General features: G+C 41.9%; 1 protein-coding gene across 1 annotated transcript in view; it reads right to left on the bottom strand.

Annotated features, from left to right (window-relative positions):
• LOC117524084 (dynein heavy chain 7, axonemal-like) overlaps positions 1-14,639 on the bottom strand; it is a 289,259-nt gene that overhangs the window by 74,719 nt on the left and 199,901 nt on the right. Inside the window, 5 exon segments of the mRNA XM_034185816.1 lie at positions 3,296-3,490; positions 3,760-3,886; positions 4,081-4,416; positions 4,524-4,657; positions 6,976-7,166. Coding sequence (XP_034041707.1) covers positions 3,296-3,490; positions 3,760-3,886; positions 4,081-4,416; positions 4,524-4,657; positions 6,976-7,166 — 983 coding nt within the window.

The following is a 14,639-nucleotide window of genomic DNA, read 5'->3' as shown; positions in this document are numbered from 1 at the left end:
TACACACCGATTCAATGTTAATTTTAGTGACCTCCGATTGGCGTAACCGGGTGTCATTACTGCCGACGTGAATTACAATCTTACCAAATTTACGCTTAGCCTTAGCCAGCAGTTTCAAATTTCCTTCAATTGACTATGGTTGCTGGTGTCGCTAACTTCACATTTCTCAAAACGGAGTCGCCAATAACCAGAGTTTGATCCTAGGCGGGTGTGTCGTCGAGTGGGGAAAAACAGTTAGAAATGTGAACGGGTTGGCGGTGTACACGGGGCTTCTGTTTAGAACTACGCTTCCTCCTCACAGTCACCCAGTCGGCCTGCTTTCCTGGCTGCTCGGGATCTGCCAGAGGGAAACTAACGGCGGCTAAGCTAACTTGGTCCGCACCGACTACATGGGCCTCGCTAGCTGTCTCCAATTCGCCCAGCCTGGCCTCCAAAGCTACGAATAAGCTACACTTATTACAAGTACCATTACTGCTAAAGGAGGCCGAGGAATAACTAAGCATTTCACACCCACAGCAGAAAAGTGCGGGAGAGACAGGAGAAGCCGCCATGCTAAACCGGCTAAGAGCTAGTAGCTGCGCTAAGCTAGCGGATTCCTAAAGACACACAAAGTGAATAATGTTCAAATAATTTAGAGGTGATTCAGCAGAGGGAGTGCTTTAGTTAAGGCACGTGAAGATTACACTGTGAAGCAAATCGTTATCTAGTTAACTACATCAATCTAACTGCGCAGATTAAACAGCTAACAGATACAGCAAAACACCGCTGTGCTCCGGAACAGGAAGTGATACAATACCGCAGTGAGAGCCAACCACCAGTAGAGGCCATTAAAAGATGACACATTCTTGGGTGGAATTTCACATTTCTGAACTGCTGCAAGGCTAAGCAACTTAATAAAGAAACAAGACAGGTGCTCTGCTATGAAACTGGAAGGAGAGTAATGAGGGAGAGGAAAGAATGTACCAAGAAAAGCAGACACAAGCAATGGAAATGTGAAGGAGAAAGAGGTGGAGACACACAAATTAAGAACCAGTGGGTACTGGGTCAGTGCAACAGTCTGATTAATTTGTTGAACAACTCCACTTGTTCAACAATCGTGCAGAGAACTTTTCAAGAGTTATTTCCTGCAGTTTGCTTGTTGAGAGAATTCTAGCCGTGTGTGTTGGCAGGTGCTTTGTGAGGGATACACCTATTTAGTGTCTCTTGGGGATTCTCTGTGTGTACGGGAGTTGTGTTAGCAAGTGTGAGTCAGTGTTGGTGTGCTTGACTGAACAGCTGGTCCAGCATCAAGACTGAACAAATGGGAATTGTGCAACTGCAACAACCTAAATTTAATTAGATAGATGTGCTATTGCTGATTCTGTTGATTACATATCAGAGACGGCGTGTAAGTGACAAGATTGAGACAACCATGTGTTGCTGCACAAACCTTGATTAAACAGCTGTTCTGACATTGAGATTTCAGTGTGAACTGGAACAAAATGCACATAATTAAATGGAACATTTGCATTCCTTGTAGTGTAAAACTGCAGGAGAACAGGTGTCCATATGTTGCTTATGCATGCATGACAACCTGGCTTGAAGATGAAACTTTGGAAACTTGTTTTATTGTATGGAATTATCATGAGTCAAAATTGTAATCTGTGTCACAATATTAAAATAACAGAAGTTGATTTCCACTACTCTGTAAAGGAAAATTACCTTAATGTCAAATGTAATTAAATATAGGAGAACTGAAATGCCAGGAATATTACTTTTACCAAAGTGCCAAAAGATCAAATACAAAAATGTAAGTCAGGTCATAAAAAGAAAGTCCAGTCAGGTCTGATGCTGCACTGCACCACATCCATGACACCACGGAACTACCTTGGGTTGTAGATGGCAACCACCCAGACAGACAACTGGTTAATTTCTACATCTCCAAACCATCTATCTGCTACAGCCTGCTTTTAGTTTTGGTGGCATCTTCAACACTTGCACATGCACGCTAGAGCATACACAGGGAAATGTACCACAGTGCCAAAATGCCAAAGCTGATGCACCTTCACCATGAAATTGACACTCCACATCAGTAGCCAATCGTTTCATGCAAAGTCATTGAAAGTTGACTTCTTTGTTGGTTTATTACCAGGATTAATCCAAATTTAATGAACTGATTTTCACAAGCTTTGCGAAAAAGATGAGCTTTTTCTGAGAAAGATTCAGGGTCACGCTGGATACAGTAAAGACAGTCGCATCTTTAAATAAAATAGTTTTACTGCAACATTGGATGTTCAATTAATGAATACATATTCACAAAGCCTGGTTAAAATGGATCCAGATAAAGAGATGAGGTAGTGTGTATTTACAAAGTAAGTAATTACAGAAAAAGAAGGATAACCTGTTGTATATCTGTAAAAACAGCCATAGCTAAGAAGTGCTAAAATAAATTATTTAATTGGGAAATGGGCAATTATATTACAAGTCATTTTCATTAAAAGAAACAGATGGTCCTGTATTTTTGAGTGTGTCTGCAAAATAAGCAGAGTGAAGAAATTTAATAATACATTTATTTGTTTCTTTTCCATTGCAATGTGAGGTTTTTGACTGTGCATAAGGCATGCATTCCAAAGAGTACCTGATTTTAGTTTTGGTGTGTCAAAGTTCATCTTTGTTCACTTTGTTAAGTCTTGTAACAACTGTGATTTCATCTGGGACTTGACATACCTGAAGTCTAAATTAAGGTAGCACACTCAAAAAGAAAAAAAAAAAAAAAACAAAGAAAAAAACAAACAACAACAACAACCAAAAACAAACAATGAATTAGGCCCAAACCTATGTACCCATGAATACCCTTAGTGCTTGTTGTGCCCATAACGACATCATTGATATGAACAGTAGCCCTTGTGCTCAAGTGATTGCTATCATGTATCGAACAGTAGGATAAAAGCAACCAGATGTTTTACAAATGTAAACTCCTTGTTTTTCCTTCACCTTGTAGGGAGGTGATGGTCTAGTGGTTAAGCAGTGGGCTTGAGACAAAAGGATCTTCAGTTCAAACCCACGTCTGGCTAAAAAATCACTAAGGGCCCTTGGGCAAGGTCCTTAATCCCCAAGTTGCTTCCAGTGTGTAATGAGCACCTTGAATGGCAGCACCCTGACATCAGTGTGTGTATGGGTGAATGCGAGGCATCAATGTAAAGTGCTTTGAGCTTCTGATATACATGAAAAAGCACTATATAACATTTGTTTTTGCCAATTATGCAATACATACAGGTTTTTACACAGACAAGTCACTCATCATTATAGCACGCACCATACTGTCGTAGACCACCTTCCAGTCATCTCTGAGGTGAACAAAGTCATCACGCAGGCCTTTGAAATTGTCCATCTCATCCAGGCGACAAATTTCATCCCAGGATTTCTTGGGAAGCCAACTGCAGGGATTTGAATGATGATTGTCCAGGCCCACACCGCCCGTCAAAAGGAAGCACCACTCCCACTCATCCACCTAGTTGACATCAGTTACAATTATGTTGCCAAGATGAGAAGTTCCCAGAAGTTGAAACAGATTGAAGGGTTGAATAATTTAAACCTCATATTTGAATTAGTTTGACAAGCACATGCAACATGAAAAAAAAATGCAATTTTAGAGAACAACAAAAATACAAAACAAAGAAGTCTGCTTGGCTAATCACTTATTAGCTGTATTCTGTGTTGTGAAGTAATTCCCATAGACTGTAGGTACTGTAAACTGCGTGAGTCTGTGCACACTCATACCAGCTTGTCATGTATGAGCAGATTGACACTGAGGCAGAAAGAAAAGAGCAGCTTATCCTTCTCAAACAGTGAGCGACACACATTGACATAGAGGGAGTAGGTGAAGTGGTCTCTCAGGATCGCTAGTCTGCACAAGATACACAATTCAGCATTTTAGTAACGTGAAGGTTTCGTGCAATTTGTACAACACTTCAAAATTTCCAATCAGTTACAGAACATAAGAAGTATTATTTAACACAAAATTATTTTATGTATTTTCCAAGAGAACCTCCACACAGTGGCTACGACTAATGTTTTGATATATTTTTCAAACCTGCTTACCTCTGCTCCAAGTCCTCACTTTTGTCCGAGTTCTCAATGGACTTGATGAAAAGGTTAATAAACCAGGTCAGGGAGTACTGGTACATTGGCTCGATATTTGCCAAATCAGCAATGGAGAAAAACAGGACAGCTGAATGCACAGCAATGGGCGTGTAGCCCATGCGAGTTTCATCAATCATCTTCTCCGTCACCTCAGCAACAGCCTGTTTCTCTGAGATTTCATTAGAAAGGACTTTGGAGCAGGAGATGATTTTGACAGCTGTTTCATCCTCCAGGATATTTCCTTCACAACAGGAGAACACCTCTAACATCTTGTCCTCTGTCTCCTTCAACTGTCTGTAAAAACAAAATACAACTTAACATCAGTGTGCTCCATGCATAGAAAAGGCATTTTCTGAAATGAATTTGTTTTTATTTATGTATTTTCCCCTGGTCTGGCCTACTTTTTATTCTCTACTCCTTGCAAAATGAGAACCTGTTTCTCTTCCTCTAGGTCAGGCCTTTCGCGGGCCACCACAATGCCTAGTAACTGGTCCTGGATGCCCTCTGGTGTAATCATGAAGTTCAATAAGGTCACCTACAGCACAGAGGAAGATAGATAGAAATGTGATATATTGTAACGTACAAAACACAGTAGACATACTGCAACAAAATCCCACACTGTGTTATGTACCTGTGTGGGAATTCATGAGTACTTTCTGTCTTGCTCAATAAATTCTCAGACGTTACATTATATATTGAGAATCCCCCCCGCCCAAAACTAATATCACAATTAAATATACTAATTACTCCAGCACCCGTAAGATACAGGTGCACTGTGTTTTATGTGTAGCTGTGTGTGTTTTTACCACAGCTGCACTCATCTTGACCCACACTTACCCAGGGGTTAAAAGCGTATATCTCCTCTCTACTCACTGCCCTAATAAACGAGTGCACTTCTCCAAGGCCTAATTCTATTTCTATTGATGCTGCAAGCCCGCTCAGCTGGTGGTAAAGACTCAGAGCCCACATAAATCTCCCATTTGTCCTTTTCACACATCCACCTTCCTGATTTGGTTCCTTTCATCCCTTGAGGCCTGTAGGGCTACTTTGGTAGAGGCTTGCCCTCTTGTATTTGAAAGTATTGCATTTCAAATGGGTTTAATGGGAGTAATGGATGCTATGCTATGCTATGGGAAGTAGCTAAAGAGAGCCAGTTGTGAAAAATGAGCTGAATACATCTGATACCCACCCATAAAGTGCAGAGTCCAAGAAATAGATGTTGAAATGCAGTCATCAATAATGCTTGCCAAACCCTTGCCTGTCTGTAATGCAGTTTCATTTAATGCTTCTTTTCTTACCATTTTTTTTCTTTCTGAGATTGTGTTCCATTTGGGACCAGTGAACAGTAAGTCATAGAGTTGCTGCTTGCTTGCATAGAGAACCAGAGATCTGTGATCAAGCAACAAAATGATACCCCACACACTGCCATACGAGTTGCTTGCATGTATTATATCTCGGTGGTAGGAGATCTTTGTGACAAAACACCTGAATTAAAAGGTCAACCGCTTTACATGCAATTGACAAATACAATGTATTAAAAAACAAGAAAAGGATGAGTCGTGTTTACAAAGTCAACATCATTCATTATGATGGATAAATTAAATGCAAATGTCCATTTATCACTTGTTGAAGATGCCAGACCACAATTTTCCTTCATGCACATCCTCGGAGGGTCTGCTATCCTTGTGTGACGTTTCAATGAAATCCACCACGTTTAAGGAGGAACTGCATTTATGATGTCAATATCACGTGTTGCACATCTTAAAAACAAAAGTTCAACTATTACCTCTTGAACCTATTGGACAGGACTCTTTTCCTTTTAGCACATTTTCATATGATGTGCTAAAAGGAGAGGTTGAAAGGAGTTGTGTTTAGAAAATTCACAGACAAGTGGACAAGGTGATCCCGATATACCCCCAAAATTTTGGTTTGCAGGGGTATAAAATACATGTGCTGTCATATGCACAGTTTGATGTAATAAGTAAAAATCAATAGCAAAATATTGGGTTTACCTTTGTTCAGAAAAAAAAATTCTTCTGCTTCACTTACATACAGACTGGCCAACCCTTAAAGTTTTTCAGACACATCAAGAAAGCTAGGTATGGGGGTGTACTTGCATAATATATCATGGTGATTGACAATGACAGTCTGCATATGTTACAGGGTTTTGTTTTTTTTACTCAGGCGTTGAAGATAGATACATTTCAAGCCATTGCCACAGCATCATTAGTCCACACACCCACATAGTGTCACTGTCCAAGGTGCTGAAATCTGCCTGGACCTGTCATCCACAAGAATGGAAATGGTGCTGTGGTCTGTGCAAGGGAGTGGGAACATGGGAACAGTGTCTTCTGTGGACTTGTGGCATGCACCAGCTAGTTTTCCATTACTTTACTGAATCCTGACAAGCTGTCATCCGTAGCATCAGCTCCGATACCACAGACACCTTCACCATGGATTCACTGTTTTTTTTTTTGTGTTTTTTTTTGCATGTATAAGTGTATCCTCAATGTCACTGCCACCCCTTTTCATACATCATAGGGAAACATCAGTTACAACATGATGGACATGTGGTATATTTTTGAGTATGAATTAGCACGCAGGTTCCTTATTACTGATGAATCAAACAGGTGGACCAAGCCAAGGGATGTTAATTTAACATCTGGCTATGATAGAGATGGTTCCTTACAGGAGATAAACATGGACCACAAACATGTCAGGGTGGTTGCCAGTTAGAACCCTAAGTGATTCCGTAAAATGGCAGATGTAGCAGTGCTAACACATGCTCCCAAAACACACCTGATCCCAGCATATTAATGAATGCATCGTTCCCAGAGTCAGTTTTCAACTTACCTTGACAGAGGTCTCAGGCAGATAATGGGGGTTGCGTAACTTGGTGGTGATGTAAAACCGAAAATCTGGGGAATATTCAATGGTTGAGTCTCCCAAATGGATACACATGGAACCACCCTGTTTGAAAGTCTGTTTCAGAAGCAGAGGTTGCAGGATGGGATCCAGCTCCTCCCCAACATTTTCCAGTAGTACTACAAGGAAAAACACACAATACTTCAATAAACATACAGTACCACAATAACTTACTAGACTCATTTCTCAGATCTTTTTTGTGCCTTATAAGATAAGATAAAACTTTATTGATCTCACAGAGGAGAAATTCACATGTTACGTCAGCTCTTAAAAAACACACAAGATGGGTGCAAGTAGAGGAAAATGTTCATGTGTTCAGGATAAGCAATAATAATAATACTTGTAACAGTACAATAAAATAAGAAAATGAGGTAGAAATAGAATATATATATATATATATATATATATATGTATAAAGGAAGCCGGTCAGACCTGGCAGGCCCAAACGTGTCGTGAGGGTCTGCTGGGAACGACTGGCGGAACCCTCTGTCAGGGAGGTCTTCAACTCCCACTTCTGGGAGAGCTTCTCCCAGATCCCAGGGGAGGTTGGAGACATGGAGTCCGAGTGGACCATGTTCTCCACCTCCATTGTTGATGCGGCCGCTCGTAGCTGTGGTCGCAAGGTCTCTGGTGCCTGTCGCGGCGGCAATCCCCAAACCCGGTGGTGGACACCGGAAGTAAGGGATGCCGTCAAGCTGAAGAAGGAGTCCTACTTATCTTTGTTGGTAGGTGGGACCCCAGTGGCAGCTGACCAGGCGTGCCGCAGCCTGTGCGGTCGCAGAGGCAAAAACTCAGGTCTGGGAGGAGTTCGGGGAGGCTATGGAGGAGGACTATCGGTCGGCCTCGAAGAGATTCTGGCAAACCGTCCGACGCCTCAGGAGGCGGAGGCAGCTCTCCACCGGCACTGTTTACGGTGCAGGTGGGGAGCTGTTGACCCTGACTGGGGATGTTGTTGGGCGTTGGAAGGAGTACTTCGAGGATCTCCTCAATCCCATCATCACGTCTTCCGAAAAGGAGGCAGAGACGGGGGACCAAGAGGCGGACTCATCCATTACCCAGGCAGAAGTCAACGAGGTGGTTAGAAAGCTCCTCGGTGGCAAGGCTCCTGGGGTGGATGAAGTCTGTCCTGAGTACCTTAAGTCTCTGGATGTTGTGGGACTGTCTTGGCTGACACGCCTCATCGCGTGGCGATGCTGTTTAAGAAGGGGGACCGGAGGGTGTGTTCCAACTATAGGGGGATCACACTCCTCAGCCTCCCCGGTAAGGTCTATTCCAGAGTACTGGAGAGGAGAATTCGACCAATGGTCGAACCTCGGATTCAGGAGGAGCAGTGTGGTTTTCGTCCTGGTCGCAGCACACTGGACCGGCTCTACACGCTCCATCGGGTGCTCGAGGGTTCATGGGAGTTCGCCCAACCAGTCCACATGTGTTTTGTGGATCTGGAGAAGACGTTCGACCGTGTCCCTCGGGGCACCCTGTGGGGAGTGCTCCGGGAGTACGCGGTCCGGGGTCCTTTGCTAATTGCTATCCGGTCCCTGTACGACCGCAGCAGGAGCTTGGTTCGTATTGCCGGGGAGTAAGTCAAACCTGTTTCCAGTGCACGTTGGCCTCCGCCAGGGCTGCCCTTTGTCACCGGTTCTGTTCATTATTTTTATGGACAGAATTTCTAGGCGCAGCCAGGGTATAGAGGGGGTCTGGTTTGGGAACCACAGAATCTCGTCTCTGCTGTTTGCGGATGATGTGGTTCTGTTGGCTTCGTCAAATCAGGACCTTCAGCGTGCACTGAGGCGGTTTGCAGCCAAGTGTGAGGCGTCCGGGATGAAGATCAGCACCTCCAAATCCGAGGCCATGGTTCTCGACCGGAAAAAGGTGCTTTGCCCTCTTCAGGTCGGTGGAGTGTCCTTGCCTCAAGTGGAGTTTAAGTATCTCGGGGTCTTGTTCACGAGTGAGGTACGGATGGAGCGTGAGATCGATAGACAGATCGGTGCAGCGTCAGCAGTGATGCGGTCGCTGTATCGGACCGTCGTGGTGAAGAGAAAGCTGAGTAGGGGGGCAAAGCTCTCGATTTACCGATCGATCTACGTTCCGATCCTCACCTATGGTCATGAGATTTGGCTCATTGGCTCATAATTGACCGTGCTAGTTCTTCTAACACACACACACACACACACACACACACACACACACACACACACACACACACACACACACACACACACACACACACACACACACACACAAAAAAAGTACTCCGCCATAAGCCATCTGGAGGCATGAAGAGCTGTTCGGATGAAAACCTGAAAAGCTGATGTGATTTTTCGCTGGACTGAGGAAGTAAACAAAGTCTTTTTTTTTTTTTTTGGAAGTACAAAGTCAGTGTACAGCATCACCGGACTACATATCACAATTTGGACTCTTATTTAAACTTTGTGTTGGACTTGAGCAGCAGTGGAACACCAAAATGTAAGTCCCTTTTCTGTTGTTTATAAATTAATATAATATCAAATGACAAGGATCTATTTTAGCCATTATATAAAACAAATTATGAATGTTTTTACTTTCTTTCAATGGAACGAATATGTTGCCTCGTTGAATGGTATGTTCCAGCTTTCACCTCATGAAATATTCATACCATTGAACTCATAAACATGCATTATTTGTATAACAATATTTGCAAAAATGCTGAATATCGGTGCCAATCATCAGCCCGGTCGATAATTGGTTAATTTACATTTTTCTTCCGAAATTTGAACCTAAAAGCGAAAGCATTCCGAATCACATTTGTGTTGAATTATTGCCCTGTATGAAATCAGACTGCATTTGAATTTAGACAGATAATGCCACCAACGTATGAAAAAAGTTTACATTTTATGTGAATTTTATATAAAATTTCATGGATGAAATGGCTGCCAAATAGCAACACTGCATACAATGATTTCAAATCCATAGAGAGTGAGATTTTATGAAATGCTGTCATTTGTGTGAAAATCAAACAAACTTAAAGTGAACAAAATAGTGAAGGCAGTCTGGCTCCTTATGCCGTGCAACATAAAAACAAACAAAGTCACAAAACAATGCACTGCACAGTAAATTCATCCAATGCAAGTGTGGACATGTAATCCAATTCATAAACATTTAATGAAAAAAGAAAGGTCTACATGTACACTCTTTTTCGCGGTGCTAAAGTAGCTGACAGCAGCTCTCTGCAGCTCACAGATTAAAGCTACATTTTGCGTACTGGAGCAAACGCTATGTCCATGTAATATTAATGTGCTTGTAACCTTTTAACATTATTTATGATGCATAACATCAAATGGTATGAAATGTCTCATCCAGTGACAAATATTTTTGCAGACAGAAATCATGTTACTGGAAATGGTGAGTGATTCTATTTTATGTTTATTTACATGCAATGGTAACCCGATTTCTAGCACCAAAACAGTTCATCCACATGAATAAAGGTGTTTTTTTCAGTAAAGATTTGAAAATTTTTCAAAAACGTAACTCATACCAAATCATGATGTCTAAACAGAGGTGTGAACCAAGCCATGACTTCTGTGTACTGTAACACCACTAGTGTGTGTGTCTGTGTATGCGTGCGTGTGTACAAAGCTAAGGGCCCCTTCACACATAACACGACTGAAGCTGACTGGGGCACGAACGAGGAATTGCATGCCACTCGAGAAAAATCAGAGCCACCTCTAACACCTCGTACAGCCATCGCCACAACTATTCGTGCACACAAGTGGTCGAAAGACAGCGAATGCCCTGCGAGTGCCCACTGACCCCTTTCTTGGAAGATAATGGCCAAATTCCAGGTGCCACACATGAACATCCAATACCACTCGCAGGGCACTTACAAAAAAGGCGTGGATATTTGCCCTCCTGGCACGATAGTAGACAGCAGGCGACCACATTTGAGCTGTCTGTGAAAAGTGTCTAAGTGCCACACGAGTGTGGCATAACCTACCAACACACTTGTGGCGTGCCAGAGTGTTGACTCTCCCCTCAACACATGTGGTATGCGTGTGTATCGTGCGTGTGAGCATGGCGCCCCCCCCCCCCCCCCCATATATCGCTTTTGCCACAGGTTGGAGCGGCCTCTCAGCATGCACACCAGCAGGCTGCTCCATGTGAAAAGGACCATCTGATCATGTGACCACTCAGCTGGCTATCTGAATGTCACGTCACCCATGTGAACTATGGTACACATGACGCGGTGTCTCTCCATCGGCGCACCCCTCGCTGTACATGCGCACAGGGCCTGCTGGATACACCAGGCCAGCAGATGTGAACATGATAAACACGCACTGCTTCATTCATGTCATTTCATGACTGTACGTCTGTGACTATGGGTCATCTACAGAGGAACAGAAGGATCATACTTGTATTGTCTGCTCGATAAGGGGGATTCAATAAATTGTGGTGTTTTTTTAATGGTGTGTGGGTTTTTTACCTCCGCCAAGGAGGTTATGTTTTCGGTCGCGTTTGTTTGTTTGTCTGTCTGTTTGTCAGCAGGATAACTCAAAAAGTTTTGAATGGATTTTGATGAAATTTTGTGGAGTGGTTGGAAATGACAAGAGGAACAAGTGATTACATTTTAATGGTGATCCAGATCACGATCCGGATCCAGGAATTTTTTAAAGGATTCTTCACCATTGCGGGATAGGGGGGATTTTGACATTCTAGTTTCTAACTCCACAAAAACAAGGCAGATGGAGCAGCTCTCATCTCTAGAAATCTGGCCAATTTTATTAAACCCTCCAAATCGTGACTATCCAGGGTTGGGACCAGGAAGCAGAGTTGTAGTCTTACACACCTCTCTGCAGCTTCTCTCCCCCTGCCAGCCCCCCAATACCCCATCCCCGTAGAGACGGTGCCTGCTCCCAGACCACCAATAACCAGTAAAAATCTATTTAAGCATAAAAATTCAAAAAGAAAAAATAATATAGCACCTTCAACTGCACCACAGACTAAAACAGTTAAATGTGGTCTATTAAACATTAGGTCTCTCTCTTCTAAGTCCCTGTTAGTAAATGATATAATAATTGATCAACATATTGATTTACTTTGCCTTACAGAAACCTGGTTACAGCAGGATGAATATGTTAGTTTAAATGAGTCAACACCCCCAAGTCACACTAACTGTCAGAATGCTCAAAGCACGGGTCGAGGAGGAGGAGTAGCAGCAATCTTCCACTCCAGCTTATTAATTAATCAAAGACCCAGACAGAGCTTTAATTCATTTGAAAGCTTAATTCTTAGTGTTGTCCATCCAAATTGTAAGTCTCAAAAACCAGTTTTATTTGTTATTATCTATCATCCACTTGGTCGTTACTGTGAGTTTCTTTGTGATTTTTCAGACCTTTTGTCTGACTTAGTGCTTAGGTGAGATAATTATATGGGGTGATGTTAAAATCACCCCCTATAATTATCTGACCTAAGCACTAACATCCACATAGATGCTGAGAATGACAACCTCAACACTGCATTTAATCTATTATTAGACTCAGTTCGCTTTGCTCAAAATGTAAATGAGCCCACCCACCACCTTAGCCACACTTTAGATCTTGTTTTGACATATGGCATAGAAACTGAAGACTTAACAGTATTCCCTGAAAACCCCTTTTTGTCTGATCATTTCTTAATAACATTTACGTTTACTTTAATGGACTACCCAGCAGTGGGGAATAAGTTTCATTACAGTAGAAGTCTTTCTGAAAGCGCTGTAAGTAGGTTTAAGGATATGATTCCTTCTTTGTTATGTTCTTCAATGCCAGATACCAACACAGTGCAGAGTAGCTACCTAAACTCTGTGAGTGAGATTATCTCGTCAATAGCTTTACATCCTCATTGAGCACAACTTTGGATACTGTAGCTCCTCGAAAAAGAGAGCTTTAAATCAGAAGTGCCTGACTCCGTGGTATAACCCACAAACTCGCAGCTTAAAGCAGATAACCCGTAAGCTGGAGAGGAAATGGTGTCTCACTAATTTAGAAGATCTTCATTTAGCCTGGAAAAAGAGTCTATAAAAAAAGCCCCCCGTAAAGCTAGGACATCTTACTATTCATCACTAATTAAAGAAAATAAGAACAACCCCAGGTTTCTTTTCAGCACTGTAGCCAGGCTGACAGAGTCAGAGCTCTATTGAGCCGAGTATTCCTTTAACTTTAACAAGTAATGACTTCATGACTTTCTTTGCAAACAAAATTTTAACTATTAGAGAAAAAATTATTCATAACCATCCCAAAGACATATCTTTATGTTCGACTGCTTTCAGTAATGCTGGTATTTGGTTAGACTCTTTCTCTCTGATTGTTCTGTCTGAGTTACTTTCATTAGTCACTTCCTCCAAACCATCAACCCCATTCCTACCAGGCTGCTCAAGGAAGCCCTACCGTTAATTAATGCTTCGATCTTAAAAATGATCAATCTATCTTTATTAGTTGGCTATGTACCACAGGCTTTTAAGGTGGCAGTAATTAAACCATTACTTAAAAAGCCATCACTTGACCCAGCTATCTTAGCTAATTATAGGCCAATCTCCAACCTTCCTTTTCTCTCAAAAATTCTTGAAAGGGTAGTTGTAAAACAGTTAAGTGATCATCTGCAGAGGAATGGTCTATTCGAAGAGTTTCAGTCAGGTTTTAGAATTCATCATAGTACAGAAACAGCATTAGTGAAGGTTACAAATGATCTTCTTATGGCCTCAGACAGTGGACTCATCTCTGTGCTCGTCGTGTTAGACCTCAGTGCAGCTTTTGATACTGTTGACCATAAAATTTTATTACAGAGATTAGAACATGCAATAGGTAGTAAAGGCACTGCGCTGCAGTGGTTTGAATCATATTTATCTAATAGATTACAATTTGTTCATGTAAATAGGGAGTCTTCTTCACGGACTAAGGTTAATTATGGAGTTCCACAAGGTTCTGTGCTACGACCGATTTTGTTCATTTTATACATGCTTCCCTTAGGCAGTATTATTAGAAAGCATTGCTTAAATTTTCATTGTTACACAGATGATACCCAGCTTTATCTATCCATGAAGCCAGAGGACACACACCAATTAGTTAAACTGCAGGAATGTCTTTCGGTCATAAAGACATGGATGACCTCTAATTTCCTGCTTTTAAATTCAGATAAAACTGAAGTTATTGTACTTGGCCCCACAAATCTTAGAAACATGGTGTCTAACCAGATCCTTACTCTGGATGGCATTACCCTGACCTCCAGTAATACTGTGAGAAATCTTGGAGTCATTTTTGATCAGGATATGTCCTTCAATGCGCATATTAAGCAAATATGTAGGACTGCTTTTTTGCATTTGCACAATATCTCTAAAATTAGAAAGGTCTTGTCTCAGAGTGATGCTGAAAATCTAATTCATGCATTTATTTCTTCTAGGCTGGACTATTGTAATTCATTATTATCAGGTTGTCCTAAAAGTTCCCTGAAAAGCCTTCAGTTAATTCAAAATGCTGCAGCTAGAGTACTGACAGGGACTAGAAGGAGAGAGCATATTTCACCCATATTGGCTTCTCTTCATTGGCTCTCTGTTAATTCCAGAACAGAATTTAAAATTCTTCTTC

Source organism: Thalassophryne amazonica, chromosome 14 (genome assembly GCF_902500255.1).
Source record: "Thalassophryne amazonica chromosome 14, fThaAma1.1, whole genome shotgun sequence".
Classification (NCBI taxonomy): Eukaryota; Metazoa; Chordata; class Actinopteri; order Batrachoidiformes; family Batrachoididae; genus Thalassophryne; species Thalassophryne amazonica.
The sequence above is the reverse complement of the archived record's forward strand: the minus strand, read 5'-3'. Positions and strand labels throughout refer to the sequence as shown.